This window comes from Loa loa, assembly GCF_000183805.2.
Source record: "Loa loa unplaced genomic scaffold supercont3.176, whole genome shotgun sequence".
Taxonomy (NCBI): Eukaryota; Metazoa; Nematoda; class Chromadorea; order Rhabditida; family Onchocercidae; genus Loa; species Loa loa.
In genome coordinates, this window is record NW_018108356.1 from 54046 (window position 1) to 72306 (window position 18261).

The window sequence follows — 18261 nt, forward strand, 5'->3', positions numbered from 1 at the left end:
AAATTGAAAGCCCATATCAATATCCTTTATTATCACGATCTTATCCATATCATTATCATTATCGTAATTATCATTTTTATATCAAAAAAAAAAAAAGTTAAAAGCGCTTATTTCTATCGTCATCATCACCATCTATTTAACTCTAATTATACTTTACTAATTATACTCTAAAATTATACTTTCAAATGTTTAAATTTACGAACTACTTGAAGGAGAGAAATGCGCACTTATACACTTATAATAATTACATCGAAGGTTTGCAGCAAACATTTTCCTTCCCCTCCTCTCCTTACCTTTCCTTTTCCTTTTCTTTCCTTCCCTTTCCTCTTCTTTCCTCTTCTTTCCTTTCTTTTTCCTTTTCTTACTTTCCTTTTTTTTTTGCTATTGCTTTATTCAGTACAAAATATATACTCAAAAGATTTTAACATAAATGAATTTTCTTTCAAGCATTATCGATAAATAATTGTTGTTAGAGAACAAGGAAAAGAAAAAAATTTTCAATAAATTAATTAGAAAAATTTTTCATTTAAATTTAACGATAATTTCAACATAAATTCAATCTTTTTAAATAATCATTTCGTCATTTAATTAATTACTAATTAAAATATAATTTAATTATTTCGTATGCTAAGTATTGCAATATTAAAAGGAAAAAGAAAGATATGAAAGCAAGAATAATAAACAAAAAAATTAATTTAACAAATAAATGATTAAATGATAGCAATATTTGTTGTGTATTATAAAATTATGAATTTCAATAAATGTAATTATTCATTTCTCATGAATTATTGGAATAATACTTTTTTAAAGTATTGCGATAAGTAAGTAATACATCCATCTGCAAAATAATTTTTGTAATTTTAAATTAATTAATTGATTGATTAATCAAGGTGTTTTGATATTTTTGGCAAGTTTATTGAAATAATTACACTTTTTTATACCTTTTTTACAAAAGGTATAAATAATTTTTATTATAATAATTTTTAGAATCTCATAATTTTTAACTTTTTTTTAGCATAAAATATTATAAATAATACTAAAATTTTGCAATTCACAAAATGATTGTGATATTGATTAGTGCTTTTGCATGAAAATGTTCAATTTTAATTTCGATCATTCAATATTCATTTTCAATTCATTATCGATTTGTGCTTCTTTCTCTTTTTTTTTTCCAACTACAATACGTTTATAGTGGATGAAAATTGTTTACTATCTGTAAGACAATAATTTAAATAAGTGTAATTAATATTTAAGTACCAACATTTGAATTAACTAACTCATAGTATCAGTTTCTTACAAAGAACTAAAAAAAAAAAATACATCCATTTTTGCAATTAAAATCTTTTAATTTTAATTAAATGTTATTCAGATTTCAACTCAAATACTGATTTGTTTTTGGACAAAAAGAAAAAAAAGCTAAAATAGTTCAATTAATCAAATTTTAATTGCAAAATTAAAGTTTTTTCATTTGAAATTAAACAAAATATCTATGAAAAAAATATTTCATCGATGTAAATTTATTTTTTATGCATAATTGAGCATTTTACATTTTGACAAATTGATTGTACATGCTTTTTCATTTCCTTTCCTCAACTTTGTCAACTTATTTATTTCAAATTTCACTCTTTCTAGCTAAAATGTCTACACCTATAAATCAATAATATTCTTGTCTTTTTTTTTCTATCAAAATTAAATTTTTTATTTTATCCTTTAAATTTTAAATTTTTACTTTGTTTTTGATATTATTAATCTATCATTGATAATTTAAAAATAGAAAAAAAAATTGCTTTGACAAGAAGAGGAAAAATCACATTTTCCTTCACGTTTTCAAGTTTTTTTTTTGTTTCAAATATTGGAAATTTTTGCGCACTCATAGCTTATCAATTTTAGAATTTTTTTTTAAACTTTTTAAAGCATTTTTTTTCTTGGGACAAGTGACTTGTTTAACATTTCACTATTAATTGCAATCATCGGTAATCGATAATTTAATTATTATTACGTCAATAATTTGATTATTACTATCTACCATATAGATTGTAATTGCAATAGCAACGCTTATAGTAAACCTTTTTTTTTAAATTTTTTCATAACAAAAAGTAGTAAAATAAATATCGTTTTACTTCTTTCTACAGTTGCTAAAGAAGTGACAGTATGCTAGGAATTATTTTACATCAAGTTACCATAGCAAACCGCTGATACTGTAATCTGCTGATACTGTTAATTATACGACAAAAAAAAAAAAAAAAAAAAGGTAATAATCAAATATAAGCGATTCGATTTACTGTTCTAAATAGAATATCCTAAAAATGAGATTTTATTCCCAAATAAATATTTGACCTAACAAAAAAAAAAAAAATTCTTGCCTGTTTCTTAATAATTCCTGTTAAAAGTTGCTCTAAGTAGAACAACGAGCAACCAAATAGTCAAAATGGAAGTATATCTCTGGAAGTTTACAGCAAACTGGACTGTAAGAAAAAAAGAAACTACGATGGCTAATTAATTAATCGATCTAGCTCTTACATGTAACGATCTAAATTATTGATAATTTAATTTAGCTAATACATCCAATGATATAATTCTATTACTGCAAGCATTGTTCTATGAACATAAGCTTTTAACAGATTGACGTAAAATTCACGTAGAAACCTGATATGACACGAAATTGAAAAGATTCCAGCTCGTATCACTATATCAAGTATCTCTGATCATGATGAAACGTTAAATTATCTTGTGATCCTTATTTGATTCATGTCATTAAAAAAAAGTTCTTTGCTGAAAATTACTAGCAATTATATCATTAAGCTTAACAAATCTAAACATTCTTTGTATTATTTTAGGGAGAGAATCGACTTCTCCCTGCAATGATTTTTTAAATTTTAGGAAGAAATTCTCCAAACAAATTTAATACTTATTTCATTACTAAAGATACATATCAATGGAAATGATTTGAATCTTTATCCAAAAATACATCATCTTATTGCATTACTTTCATCCTACAATGTATAAATCTTGTATATCATCTTACATTTTTTATTCCAAACTTTAGTCCAATTTTCTATTAATTTCCAGACAATCTTTAATCAAGCGGTAATTAGCAAGCATTTTAAATGACTTACCCTTTAAAGCAAGAAGTGTCAAGTACCTTTAACAAATTTTTAATATTAAAACTTAATAATAGTGAAATTAGTGAGCAAGATTAAAGAGCTAACGATTCAGCATTAATCTGATGAACAGATTATCGTGATAAATCGATATGCAACTATGTTCGATATGTAGAGATATACTAACTCTGGTAAAGTCGATATTGGATGCTATGGAAGACACGAAAATGGTGGACGTGAAGGATATTTCAAATCTGCCACTTGCTAGATATAATTTTGTTTGAAAAACGATTTATTAGAAATGTGTATCTTAAAAAAACAAAAAGAAAAATGAAAGAAAATAATTCTTTCTAAAGCACTACTCAAAAATATTTAATTACTGAATTTTCATAACTTATTTCGCATTTCATACACATAGGTATTTTATCATTAATATTATTTTTCACAACATTATTATCATTTATATCACTAGTATGAAATAGTGATTTCAGAATTCCAAACAGCAACTACTTCCTTGATTGCCTAAATGTCCTTCAAGCTGGAGAAAGCGCATCGACACCCGGTAACACCTTTCCTGAAATATAAGCAATTAAATTGAAATCTAAGATATTTTCCTCTCTCCAGTGTTTAAAAAAAAATCAATTGTGCTCATTTCATCTACGATCTACGAAAATGACTGATGAAAGGTAAAGATAACATCTTCTACTATGATGAGTTGATTAATCAATGATAAGGACCGATGCAGTTTGCACAAGGTAAGCAATACAAAGGAAAAACTTGAGAAAATATAAGCCATAGTTCAAGAAATAGGGAATGACTTATGCTAAACAAACTATTTAATAATATATGATATGAATCCCAAAATACCCAATAAAAAATATTTCACCTACATTGAACTAAGTAATCTTCAATAACCAACAGAGGTGGTAAAATAGTTACCTTCAAGCAATTCCAAACTTGCACCACCACCAGTACTAACGTGGCTCACTTTGTCACCAGTTTTCCATTTTTTGCAACAAGTTGCCGTATCACCACCACCTTTAATACTCAAATTATGATAGTGCGCTGCTTAACCTGAGTAAAGTAAAGCATAGTTTCTGGATCGAGGTATGAACACAAATTAAACATAATCAAATAATGGCGAAAATAGTAACCGATGATAGTAACGGCACCCTTGGAAGTAACATCAACAACAGCATCCATTACAGCTTTTGTTCCTTTCGAAAAATTTTCCCACTCGAAAACACCAGCTGGTCCATTCCAAACAACAGTTTTTGCACGTCCCACAACCTCAGCAAATTGCTTGGCTGTTTCCGGTCCAATATCAAGACCCATCCACCCATCCGGAATACCTGACTTAAGATCTGCTGTCTTGAACTGGGCATCCTGGAAGAAAAACAAAACAGCAAATCTGATCTGCTACAAGGCATGAAATTACTCGAAAATTTTTTGGAAAAAATAACGGTTAAGGTTTTCGTTATTGCAGGATGGAACAAAAAGTTAATACCTCTTTGAAGTCGTCAGCAATAACGAAGTCAATTGGCAAATGTATTTTCACGCCCTTGTTTTTGGCCTTATCCATCAACTCATGCACAATTTTGGCACCCTGCAATGAAATTTTCCATACATCAGCCACATGGTAATATGTTGAGGTTGTTCAAATACTGCACATAATGATTTCGACATTTTATTAATTTAAAATCACATGCCTTTAAATAAACAACATTCTCTTACTGATTCCAACATCAAAAGAGAGTGATAAACGAAGATTAAGCTATGTATATCATTTATATCTACATTACATTGCTGTATCATCTGTGATGCTACAGCCAACGTTATTTTTTGTTCGTAACATGAAAATTAAAACATGAAATTAAACAAAAAAAATATATATATATATATATATATATAAAAATTGAAAATTCTCTAGTGCAAAAGTTTGATGTAATAGTCATAGCTTTACTGTTTACGAAGTAACTTAACAATATAATTACTTACCTCCGTGTCGAAAAGTGATTTACCAATATTGATGTTGTTGATAACTTTCAAAAACGTATAGGCCATTCCTCCACCAATGATCATTTCATTAACCTATTTAAACAAGATAAAGGTGATTGAGTGTCTTAAACCAAATAAATCTTTTTTTACACTTACTTAAGTCCTCTTAAAATGTATTACTCTTTTTAATAATCGCACTCCACTGGGAATTTTATCTCTTTTATGAATATAACAAAAAAACCTCTCATAGGTTCCAACTCATGTCATAACAGGCAAACAAGTAAATTCGAATAAATGGTCATTTTTCATAAATAAAGCCCATGGAAAATTTTTTTGCAAACACTTCAATGAAAATTAAACAAAGATGCCAGCAAGTTACTTCTCTTATTTTAATATAAAAAGGATATCCAGTCACAGCATGTCTCTACTCGTGTACAAAAAATGCGAAATCAAAAAAAAGAAAAAAAAAAGACGAAGACCACAGAACTGTTCAACTGTTACTTCATATAAAAATAATACGTACAAGAAATAACACACATAAGTAATTTACATCAAAAATACTTCAACATTACCTTATCTAAAAGATTGCGAATAAGTTGAATCTTGTCTGCCACTTTAGCACCACCCAAAATTGCTAAAAATGGTGGGACAGGATTATCCAGAGCCTTCGCAAAATAGTCTAGCTCTTTCTTCATCAGAAAACCGGTGGCACGTTTATCCAATTTGACACCAACCATGGAACTGAAAACAAAGAGATCAAAAAATTCAACTGCCTACGGACTAATTAGTAACTTACGCAACAAACATACTTTTCCCATCAAACTTTTTATCAACTAAAAAAACTTGTGTCAAAATAGTTTAAAGATTACCAACCAGATAAATGAGGTGAAATTTAAATTGATTTGAAAGACTATAATATAACGTTTGACAGAAAGTAAGACTAGCGATTAGCCCAAAACAAATGATTAAAAAGCTGACATCGTGAACCTCTTTCCAATAGCTAATGATATGTGAATGATGACATATTCTCTTGAATTTCTGAATAATGTTATTTCATTTACCTGTGTGCACGATGTGCAGTACCAAATGCATCATTCACATAGACATCGCCATGTTTCGTCAGAGATGCACGGAACTTGTCAATATCAGCTTGTGATGCCTTCACCTAAAATCAAATGATGAAATTAGAAACTAATTATAAATAAAGAGACGACCTGATTATTCGAAATGATGGCGACATTAATTCAATTACCCCTAGATAAGAATAAGAATATCCATCCCACCGATTTCATCATATCAATGCAATCAATTTCAAAAAGAAATGAATAATCCATACATTTCGCTGTTAGCTTACTCAACCGCTAGATTAAGAGAGAGGATTTGCAAATCGTACCTCTCCCTCAGTAAATATATATAAAATACACAGTTCACATTACTCGAAGATTTGATATACTGAATGATCGATCAAATCAGATGATCTATTAAAAAAAATCGAAGAGTGAAACATTCACTTTTCCTGAATAATTTCATTTCAAATAATCATACCTTTTCACCCTTCTCATTTACACCTTTTCCTTCTTCTTCCAAATAAAATCGAAGATTTTCAAGCAAAATAACACTGCCAGGAGCAGGATCAGCTGTTGCTTTTTCGGCTTCTGGTCCAACACAATCATGCACAAATGTGACATCCCTGCAGAAATATCAATCCTATTTCTTTTTAGTTATTTCGAAAGAATGATTTGTCTTTTTTTTGCAAGACAATGTACAATAACATCTCGATTGTTATTTCCTTCTTTGAATAGTTATCTGAATAAATTTTTAAATAAATGTATTATGCTTACTTGCCGAGAACACTTTTCAGTTCTGCTACAACTGGCTCCAGTGTGAATTCCATTTTTTTCATCCCATCTGGACGTCCCAAATGTGACATTAATACAACTGCTTTTGCACCATGATCTAACGCATACTGCAATAGCATAATATCAGTGAAATTTCAGAGGAGAAGAACGTGATAATTCCTACATGTTCAAATTATTTTCTGCCATGTATCTGTTTCTTTTTCAAATTTTCATCTATGAAATCAAAATTTAACATCATAAATTTCATGCAGAAAATGAAAGCTAATGGACGTGGGAATAATGCAAATATATTGAAATATATTTCGAGATTACTTTCTCGGAAAAGTTTAACACAATAGATTTACCTTAATAGTTGGCACAGCAGCCGTAATACGTTGGTTGTTCGTAATTTTCCCATCTTTAAGTGGCACATTAAAATCAACTCGAATTAGAACTCTTTTATCTTTTACATCCACTTTATCAATCGATAACTTATTCAGTGTCATTTTGTTTTGTATTCCACGTAAAAGAGCTCGAAGGATGATGCTATATAAAAAACTTTGTTAGATTAAGCAGAAATATTAGAACTAAAATTTCTTCACGGTAATATCATGTGAAAATATTAGTCACAAAAAAAAAAAAAAAACAATAAATAACATATATTGCTAGAAATACGTATTAGAATATATGCATGAGGTATTACAAACTTTAATATATAATCAAATCTTTTTTTTGATTTTCTAAAAAGGATAAAAAACTGAAAATTTTTCCATTGAACAGAGCTTTTAAAATCAAGAATAAAATCATAGAGATAATTTTCCATTTTACCATTAATGTTCATTCTGCCACTCATCTCATATGAAACTCTAAAAGTTACTAGTCAATTTTAGCAATCAAAACTATAATTAACTACATGTAATCACCAAATCATGAATATGTGCACTTTCATTAAAAAAAAAAAAAGAAAAACAGGTTTTAAGGTTTTTGAGTAAAAGTAACATAGAATATCAGATGTAGCAACAATTCTCGCTTATCTGCTAACATTAACATTAACGAGAAACGTAACGAAGATCATAAATATCACGTAATGTAACAGCACTAAAATTTAATGAATGATGATGAATGTAATGAAATTAATGCACGTAATGATTCGAATGTACGTAATGTAACGTCGAGCATACGTAATAAATACAATAACAAACTGGAATTTGAGTATACTTGACGAATATACTAACAAATTGGAATTCGAATATACCAACAAATTGGAATTCGAATATACGTTAACGGATATACTAATAAATAAGAATTTGAGTATACGCAACGAATATACTAACAAATTGGAATTCGAATATACGTTAACGAATATACTAACAAATTGGAATTCGAATATACGTAACAAATACGTAAAGATGAGATATTTTGGTAGTGAAATTGACCGAAATTATTTTCCGTAATCATAACATCATCTTACGTGCATTTTTATAAAAGTGAAATTATAGTAAAAGGAATGAAATAGGAAGAAATGAAGAGCAAATACTTCTTTCTTGTCAGACAGACAAGCCTATGCAACACAATTGATGATGCCCTTCTCAACACGGTCGATTTTAAAATCTACCCTATATGCTTGCATATGTTTGTATGTCTGAATACATCTTCATGTTAGCGTATGTCTGGCATATCTAGATATGTGTCTGTGTACGTCTGTCTATCTGTCTGTCCGTCTGCTTGTATCTGTATATATTACAGAATGATATTATATCTCATTTCAGATTTCCCGCTTCCTTAAATTATTCCCGTGAATTCGAAGAGTTATAAATGTAATGTAGTTAAAAACTCTTCCTCGATAATTGGTATACCATACAATATTAGCATGAATGAGTATACTGTATTGGGTATAGCATGAATATACAAAGTGATGACAGGGAAAATGTCACATATGACAGCTATTTTGACTTTAGCACCATAATAATAATAAAATCAGATTTCCCAATAAACACTATAATTTATAAGGAAAGAAAAGACAATTTTCTTGGTTTGAATGCAAATTACAGTAATTATGCGTGCCGGATAATGTACTGTAACGCATGTCTGATCATACTGTAATGCATATTTGAATGAGGATTACACTACATTTGGGAATTCAAAATTTTGACACTTAAACTGAAATTCAGCACTTCTCGTAGCTTTTAAAAAAATTATTCGGCACCATTTTCCTCAACTATACTCGATTTAATCTTTGGTGAGACATTGCTTGCTATGAAAGACATCAATCTATGGTGCTGTGGTTATTATACTTATTCCGTTTCCTTATGACCTGGCTAGCTTATTCTAAACTTATGGAAGTATGATGGAACGAAGAAACCTCTGCCTTGCTCTGAGGTTTTATCGGGAATGAACTTAGTGAGTTGAACTGCTTACTTTTTAACAGTCAGTTTTCCGATATGCAAATTAATTTTAGGGAGGAAAAAAAATGGATACATTTTACTGATGACTTGACTATCTTTAGACAGATCAGCATACCGAATTCTGGAATGTCTGGAAATATGGCAATACGTAACACCGTTAAATGTCGCTCCTTTCGAGAATAACACATGTGCACTTGAACTTATACAATGGAACAAGATTTTGAAGAGCACCTGAAATTTCGAAATCGGAATTCTATCCGATCGTTCATTACGATTCAATTCTATTTGTTGCCAGAATTTGATGGAATAATTACGCAACACATCTATTATAAATGAATTTATAATCGAAAAACGACATATCAAATTTTATAAAAAATACGACGTCAGCAAATTAAAATAAGGCTTCGCCACAAATGATTGTTAAAAAAGATAAATGTTGATGGAATTAAGTTTAAGCATGAAAAATTGACTACTAGCGAATTATAAATTAAAAAGAAAAAATTTAACATAAAGTGAAAATAGATACTGCCAAATGATACTGGAAAAAAGAAAAGCAGAAGATGGTCAACATTAAGAAAGTTCAGAAATGCTTGCTTTGTAAGCTTACTAGAGGTTTTTATGCCATATTTTCGCGACGATACAAAAAATTCAAACTTCACCGGTGATTTCACAACAATTAAGCTCATTTCCGTCACTTTAAAATCTACCAATTAAACAACCAAGACAATTCAGGAATGCTCATACGAAATAGTGAAGAATCTTTACAGTTAAATAGAAAATTATTGTGCCAAAAATGTTCAAGTGCATTCATCTTCCACCTCTGGCACCACCATAGCTTCCGTTTGATATGTAGAATCGTGCTTAGATAATATTCTTAGCAGCGGTCTCATCTTCATCCACCACTGATGTTTCGGTACACGATGTTCAAAATCAGTTTCTAGTGCCAACTGTTCCACGGGTGTAAATACTGTACGACGACCCTAAAAACCAAATTATATTTTCCAGTGTATTCTATTATTATAAGAAACATTACGTTTTGATACAAATCTTACAGGATGAAATCTCATCTAATCTAACTAGGTATTATTTCTTACCTAATCAATCGTCTAAAATTTATAAAATTAAACAATGAATTGCTTACCACCAATCCTAACAGTGTGGCACTGTCAGGAGAAACTGCATTTAATTTACCAGTTTTCAAATCGATATATTGCCCTATTTGCGTTAAAAGGAAGTCCAATGCACGGGCTGCAAGTTTTGTTCCCATATTACGGTCGAATGGTGTTGGATTACCACCTTGTTGTGCATGTCCTAATACATTGGTTCTGAAAATCCAAAAAACTGGAAACCGATTTTGATTTAATTCATTTTGGAGACAACAATAGAGTCATGTTAAATGTATTGGTGAAAATATTCATGTTCAGGACACAACTTTTCCAGAAACGGAATAGTACAAGAAGGATCGAAGAAGGTAACCTTGTCGAAAATGCTCCCTTTCCTTCTTCAGCGAATAACTGATTCACAAATTCTGTAGTGTAATTTTTATTAGCATATTCATTACGTACAATTAAATAACGTTGCACGCCGGTACGCATTTTACGACTAATAACCTGCAATGGAAGAATACTTTAACAAAACTGAACTGTAATAGTGATAAAATTGTACGCTCATTGAAAAGTATCCTGCAATGAACGTCCAAATTATCTTTGAAATCACAATGATGTTAGCGTCACATATTTCAAAAGCACTAATTTCAAAGCACTAGCCAGTAACAGGAATTCCTATGTCTTACTGCCAGTGAGATTAATATCATCCTAGGAAAATTATTTCACACTTGCAATCTTCATTCACATCGAAGTCATATAGTTACCAAATAATTTCATATACTGCCAGTAAAGCAGTGTATGAAAAAAAATTTGGTAAATTTAACGTGGTCAACAATAGAATCATTCTAGCTTATTCAAGTTTCAAGAACATAACTTGATGCACTTCGGCATTTAGCAGTCTTTTTTAATAGTTGTATGAGTTGAAATTTGCAACAATCTTACCTTTACATCATCCATAATATCAAATACGTTGAATTGTTCTTCGAAGATATAAGCATTATCAGCTCCAGATGCCAATGCCGAAATGGTTGCCAAATAACCACAAAATCCACCCATCGTTTCGACAATAAAAACTCGTTTCTTAGTGCCAGTAGCTGATAGTTTGATTTTGTCAATCATTTCGCAAATTTCATTAACAGCTGTATCGGAACCAAGGGAAAGCGACGTTCCCGGAACATTATTACTGATAGTACATGGAATAACGCACATCGGTATTCGCAGCGATGGGTATTTATCACGGGCACGTGAAAGAAGTAAACAAGAATGGTAAGCCTGAAAATGATTCCTTACTAATTTTCGATACCGTGAATAATTTAGTAAGATTACACTGGTATGTACTTCCAACAATAAGTTGGAATTATGTTCCAAAAATAGGCAAAATATACTTCGGAGTAATGATTTCAAATGCAGGTATTAACCAGGAATATATAAGCATTATCTTTCATGTTAGTTCGAAGATCACCACTACCAATTAAATCTTTATAGATTACTTGTGGAAGCCTAATATCTGTAGAATAAATTCAAGACGATATCAAAAAAAGATCATTAGTAACAACTGCGTTAATATTCAACCGTATTCAACGTACAGTCACGCTACTAATAGACACAATAAATGGAATGATCAGAGAGCGCTGGCAACTAATATATAAGAGAAGTTTCGTTAATAAATCATAAGATTGTTTATTCGACTAAGCAATGTGAAAAATCAACCATTTTATTAAGAATAATTTATAAATGTTTACCTCAAATCCACCCACAAGTAATAGCGCATGGAAATTGTACTTTTTAAACGCATTAGCAACTTTATCCATAATCTTTTCGGGCAGTTGCTTTTGTGTTCCAAGAAATGAGCCGCCGTGCATTACCCAGTTATTGACATCACCCCAAGCCATGTTCTTAAGCAATTTTTTTCTTAAAGAGCAACGAATAAAGTAGCAAAATAAACACAACACAAATACCTTTTGCCTCCCTCCTCCCCAATCTCCAAACTTTTTCCACAACTGAAATGAAGTTATTTATTCGCTCACCTGTACCTCTCCCCGGCAAAGCCCTTCGAACGAATTCTTTATACCATACACCATGCATCCATTATAAAGTGCCATACGGACATACGAACGCACTACTGCATTCATCCCTACAACGAGAACAAAAAACTTTTCTGAGGTAAGCACTTATGAATGATTATGACATGTAAAAAAGAAAGAAAGTACTTTAAAGGCAATGAAATACTTTAAAAGTATTACCCCTTATAAGAACTATCTTAAGTTTATTTTTCGAACCACTTTAAATTTATTCCGGAACCACCCTAAATTTAAAAACCATCTTTATTTTTTGCTTCTTGCTTAAGCAAAGAACAACTGTGAAGCACTAACCACCAGCAGGCGCACCAACATTAATTACTGCTACGATGTGAACTGGAACAACTGGATGAACTGCTTTTGGTTGCACTTTTGTAAGCAAGCGATAAGTCGCAAGATTCCGTTGAAAGCTCCGACCTCTTAATCTCACAGCTGTTTCCCAATCACGCTCGTCCATGGCTTTCTTTACCTAAAAAGGTTTTCGACTACTCAATATACACTTTAATTTGGAATAAAAAGATTAATTTAGCTATACTTCAGGACAAAGTGAACTATCTATCTATCCAGTATAATTTTTCATTTGTATGGATACAGGCCGATTACATATATTGTATTTCTGGACAAAAACCAACAACACAAAAATCGTAAAATTACCGCTTGTGTACGTTGAACACATTGCATGAGTGGGACGCGTACAATCGCATTACCATCGATTGAAACAACACAAGGCTCCGACTGTGGTGTCATTTCCATCAAAGCAAGTACTGCTTCTGCACCCATACGACATCCAAGCAATCGGTCAAACGCTGATGGATTACCACCACGCTGTACGTGTCCCAACACGGTCACACGTGTATCGTAATGTAAAGTTTCCTTTACGACTGAACGGACCTAAACGACAACAATTCACATTGTCAATTCTACAGAGAAAAAATTTTAAAAAGGAAAAGTCACGGCAAAATACATACTGATTCAGCGGTAATAGATTTTCCTTCTCTATCCATTGCACCTTCTGCAACGATCACAATATTTAACCGTGACCCTGCTAAACGCATCATTCGCAGTTTCTGGCATAACACCGTAGGCCAATCTGTTGGTACTGGCCATTCAGGTATGAAACAGAAATCTGCTTCAGAAGCCAATGCAGCAACGAGTGCCAAATAACCACAGTGACGACCCATCACCTAGAACTTGCTAAAATAAAGTATTTTCAGGACCATCATTATTCCTCCTGCCAAATTCGATGAAAGAAAATGATGGAGCAATATTGACAGAATGGAGCTATTAGTCGCAATAATATTCGACTGTATCCTACACCTCCTTCACATGGATTATGAATCTGGCTAATTTCAGGGCATCCCGAGTAACTGAACGAAATAGATGGTTGCATTCAATAATTAGTTTTATTTCGTCCATCTTAATAAGAAAAATGAGAACCTCAATAACGAATGTACGTTGATGACTTTGAGCCGTTGACATCACGCAATCAATTGCCTCGCAGATTCGTTGCAGTGCTGTATCAGTACCAATAGTCATGTCTGTACCGCAAAAATCATTGTCAATGGAACCAACAAGTCCAACGATCTGCAATATTCCAGCTAACTGAATTTTAATTATGGTCAACACAGGTAATTTAAAATCACTTTAAGCATACGGTACTGTGTGAAAGTTACATTTAAATGTTTATTTTACAAGACAAAAAACTTAAGTAACTGTGAATTTAATACTCAAATCCTAGAAACCTGAAGCTACTCTAGCGTTAAGGTAAAGATCGATTGTACTACATGCTCTCGTTACATTTGGTCCTAATATCTCAAATTTTACCTGGATGTTATCACATTCTTTCGCCTCTTCCTGTGTTATTCTCCCACTTGACAGAAGCTCTTTTATCAAATCATGCCATTCTTGTCGGAAAAGATTAGCGCCCGTTAATGAACCATCACCTATAAATAAATGAATTGTTACTCCCCATTCAATTGGAGAAACAATCTTGAATATATGTCTAAAAACTTGGCATCTGGAATTAAAGAAGTTACAAGTTTGATCCTGATATTTTAATATGTCGCAATGATGAATGCTCCAATGCGTTAGGAAGTTCTTTTATACTGACTGAATATTCCCTTTAGTTGAAAGAGGAAAGTCATACTATGAATAAAAACGAAAGAGAACGAGAAAGATAGGAACAAAGTTGAGCTCCTTCGTCACAGATAAATATTTAACAGAAACTCGAGCTAAGTAAATAACGTAAAATTGTTCCAGTAGCTTCTAACCTTCGGCCGATAGGATTCCTCATTCAGATGGAAACCACCATTCAGAAACACACGATAGGATTTATCATGAAAACCCAAAAAATGCAAAAAAACTACCTCCAATACACACAAGATTGGTGATGCGACGTTTGATAAGATTTTCAGCAGCTTGCAAACGTCCCCGCCGCTCTCGGAAATCTTTGCAACGTGCTGATCCAATAACAGTACCTAAACTCCAATAACAACACCATTCCTTGAAGATTACAAGATGGAATAAAAAAAAAAAAAGAAGATTCACATGGTTAGCATAATTCTTCAAGTAGGAATATTTAAACATGTCCATACATAACTGTTAATATTCCTTATAATTAGCAACTTGCCTCCACGTTGTATGATATCCGATACTGACTGCCAATCTGCTTCCTTGATATTATCACCACCATCCACCATTCCCTGATATCCTTCATAAATGAGAAAAACCCGGCATCCAAGATAAATACCCATTCTAACTACTGAACGTACAGCGCTATTCATCCCTTAAAAATCAGAAATATATTTCTATTTGCAGTGAAACTCAATTAAAAGAACATTCATTCCTTTCCGTCACATTTAAATTTCAAAATACAGTATTTCTCACATAATTGAAATGGAAATAACGTACATTCCATTACCATTAAAATATGACTAAACCAAAATGTTTTACGATCATCAGTTCTATACAATATTCGAATAGAATAAAAGTACCACAAGCATCACCACCACTGGTGAAAACAGCCATAGCACGACCACTATAAATCTGTGGTGCGATCGAAGTACCTTCTCGACCAGCTGACGGTACGATAGAATCTGACCCCATCGAAAGTTGCATTCGATGCACACCAGTAGCCAATGGACCAAGTTCATCTTCGGGTGAACCTAGCAGCAGTTCGGATTTCTCCATTATTTTCTAAAATAAAAATCCAAGAACTTAAAAAAAAGCGACGTCAATGATTTTCTTCCGGTTTTTTTCACATAGATAGGGAGTAACACTAACATTCCTCAAGTACCACAAGAACTGTTCGAGCACTAATTATCGAATTTAGTTGTTTATGTGCTTCTTACAAAATATAACTACAGAACTATTTAGGTTCCTCTATAGTGAACTGTCAAAACTTTGAAAATTTTCAAATGGTTCATTTTCGACAAAAAAAAAATTTGGAAATATCCTCCTATGGTAAATTAACCGTTCAATAAATGTAGCATTTATGATAGGATACACTTCATAAAAAGTTTATTTAAGCCAAGAATAAAACTTAATCAAAAGGAAAGCATTGGTAAATTAATAAATTATGAATGTCAACTGGAAAATATTTATGCATTACTTTTAATATAATGTTTATTCAATACAAACCTTGGCTCAGTAAAGAAAGGTCAAATAACGAAATGAAAAAATTGATATATTATAATTAAAAAATTGATATAATTATGACAGAATTATTTCAAAATAAGAAAATTAATAAAAACAATAGTGGGATTAACATATTACTCGGCAACAGTATCAACTAAGCGACGAAATTTGTTGGATGGAAGATTTTTGATGGATCAGTTATAAAGTGCAAAAATGACATAAAAAGCATTGGGTTGTCACATTTTTTTCAGTCTTCCTTCTCATTTTCAGCATCCTTTCCCTCTTGTAAAAACTTTGGAACGAAATGGAACGTTGGAACGAAATGTTTCTTCCACTTGTTGTTCAGCAAAAATACAGTGTGATTCAGTACTGTGGAGTTATTAGCAAAAATACTGCTGACTACTCCATAATAAGTGGACCACATTTGCTCACAGAAGTTGTGCTCAATAGAGTTGCATCTACTCCTTTCCTATGTTTAATATATTTTATTTTATGGTTCTCGACAAAGATTTGGAGCATTAGAATGCCAAATTTTAAATCAGATAAGAAATAACAGTTTCAAATTCTGACAAACAGCAGGAAAAAGTTCCAAACTTTGAGAAACCACTGGTAAAAGTTTCAAATTTTGACAAACATTGGTAAAAGTTTGAAAGCATGATTACGAGTTAATTTTCACCTATAATCTCGCAGTTTTCTCACGATTTGAAACAAGTTCACATGTATACTTAATGGGGATAACATAGTCCAACAAAAATCAACAAGTTTTTTAATGTTTACTCCGCTTAAGACCATATGTTAACATAGTTTTAAAAATCCTAAGATAGCATGATTGTTGCCATCTGCTTTAAATGAAATGTATGCTAAATAGTTGAACTAATAGAGAGAGAGCAGTCGAGTGTTGTATGCATACAGAATTGAATGCTCAGCAAATCAAATACAAATGATCACTCGCAGTTTTTTACGCAAACTTTTGTGTAATCAGACTTCGGAACTTCAAAGGGTTTGTACAGTGGAAGAGTGGAAGTAAATTCATGCATATCATACAAAAAAGCACAAATGTCAGTCACAAACATAGCAAGTTCTGGAAGAAAGTAAACTAAAACATTGGACATTCCAGAGATGCTTTCATTCATCTTACCTGATGGTACCGCATGCAAAACCGAAAACAGCAGCTTTTTTTTCAATCTCACGAATTACAATTTTTCGATTTTCAAGTTTTAATTCCTTAATTTCTCTAACATTGAACATATGAAACTTCAAACTTTCATTTCCTAAAATTGCAACAATAACAGTATTCAGTTCATTTCTTGCTAGAACTTTCAACAGATTCTTTTAATTCTGATTCATCAGCAACAATCTTCGACGACGACGCTTCAATTTTCTTCACTAAAACGAACTGTTATGTAGTGAACCTTTGAGTTTTTTCGTCAACATACATAAATAGTAAATTATTTTTCAAGTGAAAAATTTCAAATTTCCAAATGAATTAGATTTTTGCCGAATTTGTTGTTCACTTTTGGAATAAAATCTAATTAGTTTTCATTATAAGGGGGAATATAAGGGAGATTTAACTGTAATGCAAGGACTACAGTAATAAACAAAGCCCAAACGTATTTTATAGAATCGAACGAAATCATAAGTAAAAATAGCAAATGATGAATGATACCTTCTTTTTCTATGCTTTCAAGAAAAGCAGCTTTCATTGATTCGTCTGACTGTGGATGATAAAGACCGAGAAGAGTTGCATCTGCTTCCAACAATGTTAACTCTTTTGTAGAACCCAAAAACAGCTCAGAAAGTTCAGGATCATGCAGACGAAGAAGAACTTTAGCTCCTATTTTATAACTTCTGAAACACATAATTTTAGACTACTGGTTAATTGAGCCATTCTCTGTTAGGAGAAGAGAAATCAATGTCAAATAACACCCGATGTAATGTGTGGCGGAATAAAAAGTAAAGTAGGGAATGACAAGGAGTATGTCCTCACCAAAAGTTTGCAAAGTTTGCATTATCATTTAATGAAATAGTAGTATTGAAATTGGTTCTTTCAAATCACTCAATGAAATTATCACAAAATTTCAGCTGTCGCATCCTTGAAA

The 18261-nt window shown here is 31.6% G+C and overlaps 3 protein-coding genes across 3 annotated transcripts in view; all 3 read right to left on the minus strand.

Annotated features, from left to right (window-relative positions):
* Positions 1-3403: 3403 nt before the first annotated feature.
* On the minus strand, positions 3404-7485 carry LOAG_06198 (phosphoglycerate kinase). The gene is made up of 10 exons (XM_003141734.2): positions 7303-7485; positions 6941-7065; positions 6645-6789; positions 6161-6264; positions 5672-5840; positions 5100-5192; positions 4609-4707; positions 4256-4487; positions 4041-4139; positions 3404-3675 (listed from the first exon to the last, which is right to left on the minus strand). The coding sequence occupies exons 1-10, from the start codon at positions 7441-7443 to the stop codon at positions 3635-3637; spliced, it is 1248 nt and encodes a 415-aa protein (XP_003141782.1). The 5' UTR covers positions 7444-7485; the 3' UTR covers positions 3404-3634.
* A 2388-nt stretch (positions 7486-9873) lies between these two features.
* On the minus strand, positions 9874-15727 carry LOAG_06199 (6-phosphofructokinase). Its single transcript, XM_003141735.2, has 14 exons — positions 15520-15727; positions 15156-15311; positions 14893-15003; positions 14351-14469; positions 13964-14110; positions 13495-13710; positions 13181-13417; positions 12821-12995; positions 12476-12582; positions 12191-12343; positions 11391-11720; positions 10819-10952; positions 10484-10667; positions 9874-10322 (listed from the first exon to the last, which is right to left on the minus strand). Exons 1-14 carry the CDS (start codon positions 15713-15715, stop codon positions 10140-10142), a joined length of 2448 nt encoding a protein of 815 aa, XP_003141783.1. The 5' UTR covers positions 15716-15727; the 3' UTR covers positions 9874-10139.
* Positions 15728-17462: 1735 nt separating this feature from the next.
* LOAG_18026 (hypothetical protein) overlaps positions 17463-18261 on the minus strand; it is a gene marked incomplete at both ends in the record, with an annotated part of 3242 nt that continues 2443 nt past the window's right edge. The window contains one exon of the mRNA XM_020450696.1: positions 17463-17548. Coding sequence (XP_020305595.1) covers positions 17463-17548 — 86 coding nt within the window. The remainder of the gene's footprint in view (positions 17549-18261) is intronic.